The sequence below is a fragment of the Crotalus tigris genome, unplaced genomic scaffold (assembly GCF_016545835.1).
Source record: "Crotalus tigris isolate CLP2741 ecotype Arizona unplaced genomic scaffold, ASM1654583v1 scf7180000020129.766959, whole genome shotgun sequence".
In the NCBI taxonomy this organism is placed as follows: domain Eukaryota; kingdom Metazoa; phylum Chordata; class Lepidosauria; order Squamata; family Viperidae; genus Crotalus; species Crotalus tigris.
In genome coordinates, this window is record NW_024097870.1 from 176,682 (window position 1) to 194,128 (window position 17,447).

A 17,447-nucleotide genomic window follows, 5' to 3' on the forward strand; every position below is an offset into this window, starting at 1 on the left:
CTTGCTAGTGCATGCCTCTTTGAAAGTTTGGCAATCTGACAGAGAGTTCTTACTAATATCCTTTTGATTCTCCGGGCTCTTATAATAAATTCTAACAATACAAAGTTAGACACTTTCTCCTTTAATTTTTGCAGATATTGTCGATGGGATTTTCATGATCTGATTCTTCGATTTATATGATTTTTTTAAGTTACCGCACCCCTTCCTTTTCCATTAAGTCTTTTCCTTGAAGAATTTGTACTTAATCCTATGTGAGTTTAACTTTTCACATTCTCCCCATTTTCCATACCCTGCATTTTTGCATTGTAATATATTGAGAACTGAAGTGATATCCCTAATAGTTATTTTTGCAGTTTCCTGCCAATCTCTAAATTCCCTATCTATTTTCATACTACATTTTTCTGTGTTATTGGTTTCACTTCTTGACAGTTTATTTGGTTTCCTATTTTCTCTAATTAAATGCCTTTCTGGTGAGGCACATATGGACTATTTTCCAGTCTTTGTGAAATGTAGCCTGTATCTTGCCAGGAATCCTTCATTAAATCACACTGTCCCTGGTCAAGGGAGCCAAATCCTTCAGGGATTAGCCACTGATCCACTGGAAGAGTTAACAAATTGTTACTGCACTCTCTGGTCCTTTACCTTCCAGCCCAAGGTCTCATAGTTTTGAGAGGTCTCAAGTTTCTGTTTCTTGTCTGGTCTACCTTGTAGGGCTGATGTCAGCAATAGTTTGACTATTTTCTCTCCAATCCAACTTGCTTCAATATCTGCAGGGGGATTTTACACTGCAGAGATCAGATGTTGCACACTGAATTATTTTCAAAATTCTAAAAAAAAGGTTTCCTTGAATAACAAACAAGGACTGATTTTGGTTCTACTCATTTCATTTACCACATTAAAAAAATCATAAGATAGCATGTTTTATCCATAATACTTTGAATTAGACAGTACTCTGTATTAATTACAGAGGGACAGACAGCATGGCATAGGCCAGGCTATCTGCAGGCCCACTTTTCTCCCATTGTTTATGCTCAACCTAAATGGCTCCAAACCTAGCGGACTTTCATAAAATTCTGGCCCAAATGCCTAAGGAAACAGCCAAGACTTCTTGACATCTTCCCTGTTAAAAATGAAAATGAGCAATAAAGATACACAAGGAGAATGTAGCAACCCAACCATTTTCAATTCTGAAAAATAACACAAAACAACTTTCATTCAGTTTTATTTGAGGGAGGGTTGTGCATGATAAAAGATAACACATTTGATTTTGTTTTTCTTAGTGTTCCAAATAAGGTAAAAGGGTTTTTTAAGCTCTCTTTGTAGGATAAACCAGGGGTAGTCAACCTTGGCTCTTTTATGACTCGTGGACTTCAACTCCCAGAATTCCTGAGCCAGCTGTGCTGGCTCAGGAATTCTGGGAGTTGAAGTCCACGAGTCATAAAAGAGCCAAGGTTGACTACCCCTGGGATAAACCATAAAAAATACCATGGCACACATGAAGTTAAATCTACATACAGACATTCTTCAGTTAACAGCTTTCATCCTCAGCCTTAACAAGACAGAGATTATACATCTATTAAAACTATGAGGGAGCATAACAAATAAAAGAAGTTTTACAATTTCAGTATTATTTCCACAGAACATGAGGCTTAATATCTTTATGTACCTAAAAATGAAATAGGGATGAAACTGACATACAAAGCTGGAATGTACAAAGCAACAAATTATAATTTATTTTAAGAACCCGAAGAACACAATGTGTGAAACAGTTCAATTACAAGCACTGGGATATAAGAGTATATGCTACTTATCATGTATCATTCCCATGTCATAAAGGGAAAAAAAGCAAGCTTTTAAGGTTAAGGCTGTGCACACATCCATTGCAATGCTGTATATTCATTAGGAGCTATCAACAATTAGGAATCATTCTACACTGTCAGAAAAAAGAGTACCTTTCATACATTCTTCAGGACACGTTTTTAATCACTGCTCACAGTTTAACAGCATTTTCAATGGATAGCATCATTTTGTTCTTTGCTATCATTTCTTCACACAACAGGCAAAACTTAATGGGCACTTTTTTCATATGGCAATGCTAAATCCTCAGTTATATCAAAGAAAAAGTAGCTGTAAAGTTGAAAGCCCTGTAATGTTTACAAAGGTCAACAATAATGGAGAACATTTTCTCATAACATTGCTGAAACTTTAAATCAGTGTAAAAACTTAACTAATTTTAACAGCTTTTTACAGTTAAAAATCTTTCAATATACACTTTGCAAGTTTATCCAAAAATTAATTAACATTAAAAAAAAACTTGTATCAAGCAAGTGTTTACATGGAATAAACCCATATGCATTGCTCATTACTGCAGCTATAAGCACAACTTGATACAAGAGGGATGTCTGTTCTGCAAATATAAACTAAAACAATTCAGCCTCCCAGAGTCTGTTAACTCAGTTCACATTTGCAGTGCAGATATACCTTAAAAAGTAACTGTAGTTTGGCAGAGTCACAGATTTGGACTGAATCTACACATACTACGCTTGAATATTAATTTAGAAGAATAAATGCCTACATTCTGAAAAATGTTTATCTGGATCCAAATTGGTTTCTTGTACATGCAGTTCTGCAATATTGCAAGTTTTACAGTAATATCTAATCAGTTACTGCCTACAGGACATAAATGCTTTACTAGTGAGCTTTGGAAAATTGATGAACAAGAAACAATCCAATTTTGACTAGGCATTTTTCAAATACTCAGTGACAGAGTAGACTCACCTAACCTTATTTCAGCGGTCTAATGATTCTATACTTTCAACTTCTAGTAAGAATCTAGAATTCAGCAGGCCTCTTCACTTCTTCACCTTTTAGCTAAGATCAAGAGAAGTATTCAACAGATCTCTAGCAGCAGTCAATTTACAGTAACATGCATAATCAAAAAAATATCAAAGGAAAGGCCACATTGCCTTAAAATGATAGCTTAGTTGCAAAGGAAAGAAGCAATAATTCAAATTTGAATAAAAGCATTACTAAGTTAAGTTTTATTAGAACTCGGGAACTATTTTAGGAAAGTGTTTTAAGGAATGCATGGACATGCCTGCATGCATCAAATACTATATATGTATCAATTTAGGACAATTTAGCCTCTATTCTATCCTTTATATAATAAACTGGGAACTACAGTAAGTTTCATTAAAATGAATATAAATATCCCAGATTTTTACTAGAAATATTTCCATTTAGGTTACTATAGGATTTGGCTTGGTATCCGTTTTAAAAAATCAAGCAAATATTTGTACTGATCACATGACTTTACAAATCTTTACAAAAGTTTAGCATCTCAAACTTTAAGCCAGATTGGTATGACAATGTGCCTTGAATCAAGTCTGTAACAATAACATTTGGAAAAATTTGTAAATGCCATTTTATACCAGAAACTCAGTAACAATTACAATGTTACTGTTTATAGGTTTAATAAATATTGACAAAATCATGAATAGGAAATCCAGTTCCCCCTTACAATTCAAACAGTTTTCAAATTGGTTCAGTGTTTAGGACAAATAATGTCTAATGTGTATTGCCTTTGCAGACATTTCTTTGTCTATCCAGGAACTCTTAAATTAGATTCTTGGCATATTCTTTTTAAGACAATTGTTTTCTAACATCATTTGAAATTATTAGCTAAGTATTAAAACAATATTTATCATTAGTTTAGAAAAGGACTGAATCATTTTCTTTCTTTTCAATTTAATAGTATTATATTCCAAAACATAGGCAATTAACTAGCAGCAGTATTAACTACATAATTTATTTTATGTTCTTCCAATTAGGTCTGTTATTTCAGTATTTTGGGTAAAATTCCAATAGTTCAACTGAAAAATATTTAGAGAACACCATGATTGAAATAGAAAATGCAATATTATTTCAGATGTTGACAATACTCTAAGAAGTGCATGGTTGCATAAAGTTGGTGCCAAACATCATTTGCTGTTGATTGCAGTTTTATTCTTACTTGGTCTAAACATTATACAATGTTATTCAAAATTATGTTGCTGTTGGAAATAAAAATGAAACATAGTTTGTACTCTGATGTAAAACCCAATTAAGGGAAATCACAAGACCTGTACCAAGAAGCAGGCATAAGAGAAGAAACTTTCACTAAAACTAAAACTTCAGATTTCAAGAAAGGACACCAAGAAAGCATGTACATCAAAATTGCCTAGTTAAAATTGGGTTTTTTTTAAATGTTTACAGTATCCACATTTGTAATGAAGAAAATTATGAGCTTTTTTTGGAAACTCAATGTTGCCTCACACTAATTAAGTATCTTCAATATCCCCCATTTATATATAGTTATAAGAGACAATAAAATTTTTGAAATTAAAAAAAAAAACATACCCTGCTTTGGTAACTCTCAACTTCCACCTCAAAATCTGTCACCTACCCAAACTTCCTTTGGTTATACAAGACTTCTAATAGGATATACGTAAGACTTGTTTTCCTGTGCAAAAACAAGCAACTGAATAAAACTGACTTTTTTCATAACCACTGTAGGGACATATATGAAGTATAAATATCAATTGTCAAATTAGCTAAACTGGTATCAATTTTTAATGAATTAGCCTGATGTTAATTGGAACTTGATTCTATGAAATATCAGTAGTTACATTATCCTACATTTCCAAAGTAAAGTTTCAGGTTTCAAGAAAATCTCGACAATATATTGAATAGTAAAAAAGTTGCTAGATATGTACATCGATCCACGCACCACAGAAAACATGTTTATTCTTATAATGCTAAAAATTAAGTTGTTAGGTCTGCCAATTAACACAGAAAGAATTACTCACATTTTTTTAACTAAAATAAACTACTTACTAAGTAAATCTGAATAATGTTATATAAGTAAAATGCCTACAATAACAATGTGATCTAGAAGATTCCCAGACATCCTGCTGGAACGAATATTATTACTAGTAAGAATTTTCAAGTATGAAAATTTAAACAACTTCTCCCATTCATACTGAAATAAATTCTTCTGAATCAAGTACCTTCTTGAGTCCATTCCCTATTTCATGTGTACATCCAATTACATACATATAGGCTTTGTGAGGTTTTTAATTAGAGGGGTATAGGGTGAAATAGGGTCTCATTTATTAATCCTTGTGATAAATTCAGTGCAGAGCATATAAATTCTATGCAAGTTCTATGTAAACAAAGTAGGTCTAGAATAAAATAAAGGAATGAACATACTGAAGATCCTGCAGTTTTAAATTTTAAATATTTAGGAAACAGAAGAAATATTAGGAAGCAGAATATTATCTACACTGGCCTCTAGCAGCAGCTAGTAATTTTTAAACAAGATCCAATTCCAACTATTACTGTAAATATCTGTAGACTTTGAAGCAGTGATTCCCAGAGTCTGCAACTACAACATGACCATCCGAAGTAAGAGCCAAACCTTGAGGGCCATAAAGTGGATCAGCAGATGTATTTATGTAAGATAAAAAGGATCCACTTCCATCAAAAACCTGTGAATTAGATTAAAATAATATGGTCAGTCAAAGAACAATATCTAATTTTATATGCTGTAGCTAATGTGCATATATTATCTCCTTGGAAATCATATAGGCCTCAATTCTGCTGGCTTTTCACAGGGCCTTGAAAATGTGGTTTTTGCCAATAGGTGTGGGGACCTGGGCGTGTAGTAGAGCCTGTGCAGTAGCTGTATCAATTGTTACTGATGGATGTGACTACTTGAATTTTATTATATTTTATTTTTCTTTTGTTGTATGGTTTTGGTGTTTATAAATTGTTTTTAATTCTTCGTAAACCACAGAGAGCCACATATCTGAAATGTGGGGGGAGGGGGGAGAAAGAGAATATTTCAGCAGAAAGACCACAGTTATTTTATAGATTTCAGTGGCTTTCTTGATAACAAAAATGATACACCTAACGTTGTTTCACCCTAGACACTTGAAAAGAATTTTCACTCATCACAAGCATGTCATATTAAGCTTATTAAGTTGACAGGAAAATATTATTTACCTGTATCCGACTATTTCCCCAATCTGCTACAATAATATTCCCATTAGAATCTACAGCAACTCCTGTTGGAGCATTGAACTGTCCATTTCCTTCTCCATTAGATCCAAACTTCAGCAAGAATTCACCTTCCTGGTTGAATACCTGCATGACATTTAAACACAACACTTAAAAAGCTTTATCTAAATTATCTGTAGAGGGAAAAACTATAGTAACTTTGCATGAATGAGTTTTCAAAAATATTAATAATAATAAAAACGTTGGCCATTGTACTGATAAAATTATCATCAGTCAATTGCAAAGGCAGCTTTACTTGGAGCAACTTTCAACCTATGATGATACTTTTAGTATCATCAAGCAACATCTGCTTATCCCATCTCCTTGGGAAGGATTTGATAAATTGTTTTTAAACAATGGAACAATAATTATTAACTGGACACAAACAGTTTGGCCTTAAAAAACTAGAATATTTATGAATATTCACTATGCTTTATATCTCTGTAGTGATATTGTGTCAGAGAAAGATGGCTGAGCCAGGGGGAAGGACTCAAGCAGGGAATTAGCCTGGAATCATTATGTAGGCACAAGAGAGAAAAGTCCAACCTCCTACCCACTTAAATGCCATTGAACCTTATCTAATCTGGCCCAGGTACAAACTGCAAGTCTGGGAAGATTCATGTGAAATAGGCATGAGAAATAAAGTAGTTAATTGAACTTTTCACATATGGATCTCATTCCCATCTGACATATTGATTGGTTATACCTGCCCCACAGGAATGGAAACAGAGGCTTACTGCAACTCAAACAAATTCAAACTTATGAAATCAATGCCAGAATTAAAGATTATAAAATGATTCAAACTGCATATTGTGCAAAGAAGCAGAAAAACATATACAGTGAGGGAAAAAAGTATTTGATCTTCTACTGATTTTGTAATTTGCCCACTGACAAAGAAATGATCAGTCTAATTTTAATGGTAGGTTTATTTTAACAGTAAGAGACAGAATAACAACAACACATTTCAAAAAAAATTATAAATTGATTTGCATTTTAATGAGTGAAATAAGTATTTGACCCCTTTGCAAAACATGACTTAGTACTTGGTGGCAAAACCCTTGTTGGCAATCACAGAGGTCAGACGTTTCTTGTAGTTGGCCACCAGGTTTGCACACATCTCAGGAGAGATTTTGTCCCACTCCTCTTTGCAGATCCTCTTCAAGTCATTAAGGTTTTGAGGCTGACATTTGGCAGCTTGAACCTTCAGCTCCCTCCACAGATTTTCTATGGCTAGGCCACTCCAGGACCCTAATATGCTTCTTCTTGAGCCACTCCTGTGTCGCCTTGGCTGTGCTGGAATACCCATCCACCACCCATTTTCAATGCCCTGGCTGAGGGAAGGAGGTTCTCACCCAAGATTTGACGGTACATGGCCTCGTCCATCGTCCCTTTGATGCAGTGAAGTTGTCCTATCCCCTTAGCAGAAAAATGCCCCCAAACCACAATGTTTCCACTGCCATGTTTGATGGTGGGCATGTTGTTCTTGGGGTCACAGTCTCCTCCTCCTAACACGGCGAGTTGAGTTGATGACAAAGAACTTGATTTTGGTCTCATCTGATCACAACACATTCACCCAGTTCTCCTTTGAATCATTCAGATGTTCATTGGCAAACTTCAGATGGGCCTATACATGTGCTTTCTTGAGCAGGGGGACCTTAGGGGCGCTGCAGGATTTCAGTCTTTCACGGCATAGTGTGTTACCAATAGTTTTCTTGGTGACTATGGTCCCAGCTGCCTTGAGATCATTGACAAGATCCTCCCGTGTAGTATTGGACTGATTCCTCACCGTTCTCATGATCATCAAAACTCCACGAGGTGAGATCTTGCATGGAGCCCCAGACCAAGGGAGATTGACAGTTATTTTGTGTTTCTTCCATTTGCGAATAATTGCACCAACTGTTGTCACCTTCTCACCAAGCTGCTTGACGAAGTCTTATAGCCGATTCCAGCCTTGTGTAGGTCTACAATCTTGTCCCTGACATCCTTGGACAGCTTTTTGGTCTTCCCATGGTGGAGACTTTGGAATCTGATTGAATGATTGCTTCTGTGGACAAGTGTCTTTTATACAGGTAACAAACTGAGATTAGGAGCATTCCCTTTAAGAGAGTGCTGCTAATCTCAGCTCGTTATCTGCATAAAAAACACCTGGGAGCCAGAAATCTTGCTGATTGATAGGAGATCAAATACTTATTTCACTCATTAAAATGCAAATCAATTTATAACTTTTTTGAAATGCTTTTTCCTGGATTTTTTGTTGTTATTCTGTCTCTCACTGTTAAAAAACCCCCTACCATTAAAATTCTGTCGTCAGTGGGCAAACGTACAAAATCAGCAGGGGATTAAATACTTTTTTCCCTCACTGTATTCAGCTTGTACAAAGATCACACAAGCTGATTATAAACAATGGCATTAACACAGTAGCCCAAGTTATTTACTGGAACATCTGTGAAAATTATCATGAGCCAGTGATGAAAAATTAGTGGGAACATATAACTGAAAAAGTAATTGAAACTGAATAAGTTAAAATATTGTGGGATTTCTTGAACATAACAGACTAGATTTAATTGCGGTTAAAAAAAAATATGTATAATTGATGTGGCAAAACCAGGGGATAATAGAAAACAAAGATCTGGAGAAGATTACAAACTGTCAAGATCTGAAAAGCTAAGTTAAAAGATTATGGCATAAACTAGTAGCATGATTATTGGCACACTTGGTAACACACTAAAAAGCATTGGTATAAGGCCACAGAGAAGTTGAAATGTGATAGAGCTACAAACAAACTTAATTAGAAGATTCTTCTAATTGTTAACTGACAGCAGTACATTCCGATTTTTCAAACAATTATCTACCTTTCTTTATTTTGTCTTGTGTTGGAATCTGGCCATATACCCAACCATTCCTCTCAAATTAGGAAATCCTGCACAACTGAACAACTGCTGATTCTAACATTATGCAGTTGTCAACAACATTGCTCTCCAGCTGAGCCAGTATGCTAGCAACCTGTTCAATGTCTATTCTTGTTAATTCAATGTCTTCCTTTTAATCCAAACAAAAAACAATTATTTCCTACCCAATTTTTGAAGACAATGAAGAATCGCTTAGATTCTTCAGTAGTTATTTATTTTCAAATAACATTATATAGCTTAATGGTGCTCGATAGTAGCCTTCTCCTGTAGTACAACTTCAACTAATCTTCATGTTTCTTACAATTATAGTTATATTAAGAGTGCTATATTTCACTGTTCTGTTTAGAAGCATCCTCAGAAAAGTAACAGAAAAAAAGGAGAGAGGGATGCAGAAGGAAAACAAAAAGATACTGAATCTCCGTTATGGTTTAGGCATCTAAGGGTCATCTTAATTGAGCTATGCTCTCTAAACATTCAAATCAAAAATAATACATCAGAATTCTATCTATCTATCTATCTATCTATCTATCTATCTATCTATCTATCTATCTATCTATCTATCTATCTATCTAACTAACTAACTAACTACCTACCTACCTACCTACCTACCTATCACATCTAGAAATTGCCTATCTCCCTCACAGGGTGATCCTAAATGGTGTACAAATAATACATTACAATTATATAAATATAATTCAAATGTAAGCTTAAGCAAGAATAAATATTTTATTTATTTTATTTATGAGACTTATATACCGCTTTAAGTGCAAGCACTCTCTAAGTGGTGTACACAGTAAGCAATGTATATATATATTTACATTGCCCCCAACAATCTGGGTCCTCATTTTACCTACCCCGGAAGGATGGAAGGCTGAGTCAACCTTGAGCCGGTGAGATTTGAACCGCTGACCTGCTGAACACAGTCAGCTAAAGTGGCCTGCAGTACTGCACTCTAACTGCTGCGCCACCTCGGCTCTTTATTTATTGTATTTATTAATAATTTACAATAATTTACAATAATTTTGCAAAACGAATCTAAGGAACATTCATTTTATTTCTTGGAGCTAAAACAAATAATATATTATCATTACTAAACAAAAACAACGTATCAACCACATCATCCTTTAAAGTTAAAAAATTGGTTACTTAATATGTACTAATTACTCTAGTATTTTAACATAATCTGCAAATTTGATTAAAACTGGTGTATCCATTTTTGCTTTTGTTCTTGTTAACAGTTTTTTATAAAAAGTTCTTTATCAGTTTGAGACTATAAAAAATGAATGAATACAAAAGTTCAAAGAACTAGTAGCATCATACCTTGACAGAATGATTGTGGAAATCAGTAATAATAATTTCATTATTGTGGTTGACAGCTGCAAAATGAGGGCCTGTAAATAAATATGGGAAGGTAAATAAAAAGCAGTATAATAGAGAAAGATGAGGTGATGTAGGAACGATCTTCTTAGAACCAGAAAAAAATCTAAACCCCAAAAACACATCATTCTCATCTGACAGATTAATCTTAGACTAAAGTTTTTATCTATTTTGACAAAATAGTGGTATTAGTAATAGAACCAGTTTGGTGTGGTGTTAAGGCATCAGGAGAGAAACCAGGAGACTGTGAGTTCTAGTCCCAACTTATCCATGAAAGCCAGCTAGATGAACTTGAGTCAGTCATTCTCTTTCAGTCAGTCTTAGGAAGTAGGCAATGAGACACCACTGCTGAAATTTTGGCAAGAAAAATGCAGGGACTTGTCCAGGGGTCCCCAGGGGTCCATACTGTCAAAGTGGTAATAATAGTACTACATGAATTATTACTATTATATTGTTGAGCCAACTTGCTTTAAAATCAAAGGCAGAACTTAACTGAATTCTGTGTTTCAAAAGCTAGTAAGAACATGAGACCACCATTGTCTCCCTCAGTCTCTGGAATTTCCATGAATCTGAGGAAAATTCAGATATATGAAGCAGATAACTTTTGCTACATAAATTTATATTCTGGTATAAACAATCAGTTTAGTCGAGACTTTGAGATGTTGCTTACAAAATTTGACTTCTGTGTGATGGGATATGCTATAACTCTCTTATTTCTCTGTACAGATTATGAAATTAGTTGTTCAGCTGTACTTCAGATTGGGTTCTAGGAAGTATTTTTTCAGCTGTAAGGTCTTCTTGTAGTTAGTAGTATTAATTCATAAGTTTATATCTGATGCTGTTAATAGATCAGAAGAGGAACATTGGAATTTCTTTTTTTTTTTTTTTTTTTGTAATACTGATTTATCTTCCAAGGATGCTCTACATCAGAGATCTCCAACCTTTTGGACACCAGGGACCAGTTCCTTGGAGAGAGGTTTTTCCGTGGATCGGAAGGGGCGTGGTTTTATGTTCTGCCTGCATCCCGGGGATGGGGATTTGTTTGTGCGGGCCGGTTGCTGGCATGTACTGGCTCTACATACCATGCCTCCTATATAACCACAGACTGTAATTACTTCCCTTTTTTTGAATTTTGAAATCATCAAAGGCAGCATAGATAATGATAGTCATGAATAGTACTGCATGAATATTAGGTTACTTAATGTATAGCTTAATTCTTTTTTAATAACTTGATGAAAATTAATTTTTCAAGATAGCGCAGGCTTCAGAGGAGTGTCTCCACAATGCAGGAAGGTGCAATACCTATAAATCAAGCCAATATATTTAGAATTAGGTAGCTATAACTCACTAAAAATAAGAACACGGGAAACTACAAGACACATTTACAGACTATATGGCTACTAGCTTGAATTGCTTCTTCCAAATATGTATGCTAAAGATGATCACCTCTAAAGTGTTTCATGATACAGGGCCTGACTATCTTGAGGGCCCATTTATTGCAGTTGTCTCTGCCCATCCAATGTGGTCCAGCAGAATGGTATGCGGAACTCATAAAGTAACCTTACTCTATGGCAATACCTGTCCTCTATGTGGTTCTCATCTTTAAGTTTTTTAGGAAATTATTAAAAAAAATTATTAGGGGACAGGGTGATTGTCAAGCTACATTCTGTTTTGGCTTTGTTTTGGTCTATTTATGGTTGATGTTTATTTTGGACAGTTGTGTTCTTTTTGTATGTTTGGGTTTTTAATGGTAAATCTCGCAGAGTTGTACAGGAATTGAATGGCCTCAAAATTTGGTAAATAAATAAATATTAAACATGGTCTTGTAAAACTCAGTTAATTTCAAACTTCTGGGATTTTTAAATCCCAGGCACAAAACTCTGTTTTATTTCCCCAGATGATTAAACATTATATATATAGCATGAGCAACAAGAATATATTAAGCAGAAAATGCAAGCATTAAACTGTACTGTACTGTGTAACCTATCTCATATTAACTTGTACACCAAATAATTAGGATTTTAAAATGTATTCAATATATGTCTAACAAAATGGAAGACACTTATTTCTTGGATACTTACTAAACATCTGCAGTTTTCAATTACAATTCACCAGATTGGGAAAGCTACTATTGTTGTTGTTAGTTAGTTGCGAAATCATGTTTGACCCATCGAGACCCCATGGACAACATTCCTCCAGGCCTTCCTGTCCTCTACCATCTTCTAGAGTCCATTTAAGCTCACGCCTACTGCTTCAGTGACTCCATCCAGCCACCTCATTCTCTGTCGTCCCTTTCTTCTATTGCCCTCAATCTTTCCCAGCCTTAGGCTCTTCTCCAGTGAGTCCTTCCTTCTCACTAGGTGGCCAAAGTACTTGAGTTTCAAGCTACTATTATACCTTTTAAATTCATGTCATCCATTCTGGGAGTAGACTATAGCCCAGAAACAGGTTTTAATAATTCAAGAGGAATATCATGTCTCCCTTTGTAGAACTTAACAATAAAACAAACTTCCTTGCAAATCTGAAGGTTCCAGTCCCAATTACAAGGTACATTGATGATGATTAGTAGTGACATAGTAAAAAGCATTAGAGAAAAGCCTTGACCATGGGATAGTGGGTCTGGCTAGTCTCCAACTGGTCCTTTCTACTCAAGACCAGCGAAATTCATTTATTTGATACTGCTGTAATCTGAATGAATTAATATGGTTGGTGGGAAGGTAGTTAAATGGTGTTGCTTAAAGAAATGTAGGAGATCTTTAATAAGCAGGGCCAAAGGTGCTACACTCTCCATTCTAACCTGCTTTTGTTTTGGGAAGATTTTTACAGGGTTGAAAACTTTATCTTAGTCTGGTAAGCAAAGCAGCCCAAAAACATAGGCTGCTACAAATAATTTAAGATTAATTTAAAGCACATATATTACATCACAAAATATATTATTTTATCTATTATTATTATTTATATTTATTTTCTTGTTTCATTGTTCCACATTTTTAAGAATTGAATGAATCTTTCCATTTTATTCTATGTAAGTTTCAACACCATTGAACCATATGAAGAACGTAAAAGAGTATTATGTATCAACCATCAATTGCTACCTGCAAACTGTTTATCTCCATTGCCTCGGCTTCCAAATCGGGTTACTATTTTCCCATTTGGCTGGAAGATAAATACACAGCATGCTTTGTTGTCCACTACAATAATATGTCCATTGCGATCCACAGAAACACCTTTTGGCCCCATAAGTTTTCCTGATCCAATTTTTGCCTAGGAAAGCAAAGAAAGAGGTTACATTTATTTTATTTTATTATTACATTTTCTGTGTAATGTACTATTTTTATTCTAATTCTCAAAATTATACATCATAACATAAGTCAATAAAGAGTTTCTAAGCATCTAGACAAAGTCTCATGTCTAAGTAAATCTAGACAAAGTCTCATGTCTAAGTAATTTGGCCATCTCAACAAATTCCATCTTCATCATCATTCCTCTATTGTCAGTAAAATCAGAAATTTCCAACTTTGTTCATATAATAGTGTTGCTGTAGTTATTTCAATAAATGTATCTACTCATAGGAACACGTGCCTGAGAAACTTACTTTGTATGCAAGTCCAAATGAAAAAGCCTTGCATACTTTTTTTAATCTTTGAAAAAAGTCTAGAAACTTCAGCAGGTCCAGAATGTGACAGGGAATTATTCTGGTGACGAACCTATGGCACGGTGCCAGAGGCAGCACTCGGAGCCCTCTCTGTGGGCACATGTGTCGTTGCCCCAGCCCTGCCTCCCCGTGACCCCCTCCTCCCCAGCAGCCCCCTTGAAGCAGAGTTGCCCTCAAGCATGGCCCACACGGAGCAGCACAGCCAAGGACATGGCAGCCAGGCAGCGTAGACAAGACTCTGCCCTCACACCCCATCATGCAGTTGGTGCTGCAGGGCGTGGGCAGAGGGCGTGGTCGCCATAGTGCTCTGGGCTGCCTGGGCGATCTATGGTGGGCCCTGGAGGGGATGAATGGTCCTTTGGGCAGGTGGGGCAGGGCATGGGGGACAGTGGGGGCGGGGCCAGGTTTTGGGCACTAGGTTTCTAAAAGGTTCGCCATCACTGCTCTAGAGCTACTTATAAAGAATATAAAATTCTGCAAGACAGTAACATTTTCTTTAGATTTTGATTGATTTCTAAACCAGTGTTGACTTTTAAAGCTCTTTATTATTGACATCAGAATTGAAGGACAGTTTCTCCTTCATTAGTATCAGTAATGAAGAGCATATTCATTTATTGATTTTTTTTATCTTGCCTTTATTACTTTTACAAATAATTAAAGGTGCAACCATATCTAATATTCCTTTCTCCTCCTATTTTGCCCACAACAACCATCCCTATGAGGTAGGTTGAGCTAAGAGATAGTGACTATTATATAATGTAAAAAAATCTAGACAATGTCATAATGCTAGGAAAGACAAACTAAATATTCATAGCAGCATATGTATGTTCTGAAATTAATGCAAGAGACAATAAAAGAAAAGCAACCATCAGACCCTGACAATTACTGGATTCATTTTGCCCCTTAGTCCCACAATAAACAGTTGTAATTTCACTCTTCATTGCCATCTTGTCAATACAAGAGGAATACTCATTTTGCCAATTATATCTCTTTATCAGCTTTAACCAGCCATTAATTATTAATTTAAAAAAAGGAAAATAAATTTCCTTGTATTTTACATTTTGACTTTAAACCTACCTTAAATTTTCCATCAGAGGAGAATATGCTAACCCATTTGTTATCGTAATCTGCAATAATGATATCACCACAAGGATGCACAGCTACTCCAGTAGGCCGCTGTAACTGACCAGGAGATCTTCCCCGTACACCAAAACGATTCTTGAACTGGCCATCGGTGGAAAATATCTATGATTTGTTTGAAAAAAGCAATAGCAACTTTCATGTAAAATGCAACTATTTTCATTATTCAACTGAAACATATAGGAAACATTGACATGCTTTTAACATGCATATGGAATTCTGCTTCCTGTTACCATTTGGAATTACAAAAATACTCCAAACATATGTGTATTTGCCTTAAGAAAAGAGAAGAGGAAGCTCATGCAAAGTGTATGAATATGTTCCATGGTTTTAATGCTTAGACTATAAGTCAGGCATGCTAAACTGCCAGCCTGCGAGCTGGATATGTCATGCCGAAACCGTGCCTATCCCATTGCTGGCAATGGGGAAAAAGTTCTGATATGTCACGCGATGTCACACGACGTTGCGAGTTTGACATGCCTGCTATAAATATTGTTGCTTAGATTGTCAACATATTGCCGGGCTTGGAGATAACCTACAATTTGTAGAAATACAACTTTTTAAAGGTACAAACGGGACCACAAATCCCTAAAACAACCTAACCAAGATGGAGCATACTTAGTGATCACTACATCCAGAATAATGTTCATGTGGGAAGGAGGGAGAATTAAAGAACAAGACGCAACACAACTATATTTTGTTGAAAGTTATATTTATTACATTATATCCACCTTTCCTGTACAAAGCTAAAGATAACAATCCATGAAGTAGATTAGATGGAAACATAATGAATGATCTAAGAGTGGGTTGAATTAAAAATTAATTCTGTGCAGTAACTTGTGTTAATCTAGCAAGGAGCAACTGCAAATCTAGTACTAATGGCACTGGGCTATTTATATCCATCCCGAAAAGAAATCCTAGGCCATTACATACGTATTGTTTATTATTATAAGGACATGTGCTGGAAGATACTAGTACTGTGTAAATTGGTTATCTATTAGAAGATGCTAGATTCAAGCCTTTGGTTTTTCAGTAAGTGATACAGAGCTATTGAAATGTTTAGATAATTTAAAGACAAAGACTTCAGGAGGGATGCTGAAAACTATAAGTGAAGAGAAAATTGTGAAGTTACTTGGTGAACAAGATATCTTCTAAAGATCACTGCTATAGTAGAAGAGAGAACTATAAACAACTACAAGCAAATAGCACTAACTACAAGTGGCTTTCAGAAGTGCCCTATGGATTCATGACATGCACTGATTTAGTGTGATGGATTAAAGTCCCAATATACAACCAGCTTACGGACAGGTAAGGCAGCCATCAAAACTAAAGTAATATGTTTAAATATAAAATGTTCATTATATACCTAAAAAAAAAATCCTACAAACGTTTTAGATCAGTGAGAACTGTGCCATGGCCAAATTTCAGGAAATTCTCATGGTCTCCATCTTATATTCTTTTGCTGTGGGATTAGTATCCCAAAGTATAGTGACCTGAGTAAGTGAATAAATAACCAGGAAAAATAGCATTTCAAATTATTTAGGCTTATAGCTTTGTTCATGTTTTTCCCTATCAATAACTTATCCCTATCATGAACAGCTTTATTCATGTTTTTCCCCTATCAGTGACAGTTGCTTAAAAGGTAAACATTAGCAGTGCACATTTTCATGCAGGGGGAAAAAATGTATATTCTGAATAAGGTCTTACAACAAAGGATAGATGTCAATTTTCCTTGAGTCAACAACCCCCAGTTTACCAGAGATCCTTAGACATTTGTGCTGTTTCTCTTCCAAAATATTCCGAACTTGGCAATTCTTTTTGTTTTTAAAGGCATTTTTTTCCAGAAACCAGAAGTAAATGCCAGTTTCTGGCAAAAAATGTAACTTCAGTTATGTGGCTGTAAATGTTAGCTGGCAGCTAAGCATCCAAATAAGGTCATATGATGCGGGGGGGGGGAGATCAGAATTTCGAATCCAGGTTGTAAATAACTTTTGATGGGTCTATCATAACTTTGAACAATTGCTAAGTAACCAGTCAGAAGTTGAAGGCTACCTGTATAAAAGAGTATATTGTAATTCTACATATCGGCCAGGAGTAGTCTAATAACATTTGGGATTAAGCAGAATTTAATGTATTAACTCCAACTTGAGCTATATTTCAAATTTAACGTAATTATTAATTCCACAGAATTTTGGTACTTTAGATATACATTTCTTTTAATACATGTTGTGAGTCCTGTGCATTTAATAAAAAGTTTTAATGGAGAA

General features: G+C 35.2%; 1 protein-coding gene across 17 annotated transcripts in view; it reads right to left on the reverse strand.

Moving 5' to 3' along the window:
- Positions 1-1,206: 1,206 nt before the first annotated feature.
- TRIM2 (tripartite motif containing 2) overlaps positions 1,207-17,447 on the reverse strand; it is a 58,468-nt gene continuing 42,227 nt past the window's right edge. For 16 of the 17 annotated variants that reach the window (XM_039365609.1, XM_039365605.1, XM_039365608.1 and 13 more), the window contains 5 exons: positions 15,118-15,285; positions 13,481-13,649; positions 10,329-10,399; positions 6,046-6,186; positions 1,468-5,528 (listed from right to left, as the gene is read on the reverse strand). In XM_039365609.1, the coding sequence (XP_039221543.1) occupies positions 5,376-5,528; positions 6,046-6,186; positions 10,329-10,399; positions 13,481-13,649; positions 15,118-15,285 (702 nt within the window). In that variant the 3' untranslated portion in view covers positions 1,468-5,375. Of the gene's footprint in view, positions 1,345-1,467; positions 5,529-6,045; positions 6,187-10,328; positions 10,400-13,480; positions 13,650-15,117; positions 15,286-17,447 lie in introns of those variants that run through there. The other variant, XR_005559437.1, reaches the window with a different exon arrangement.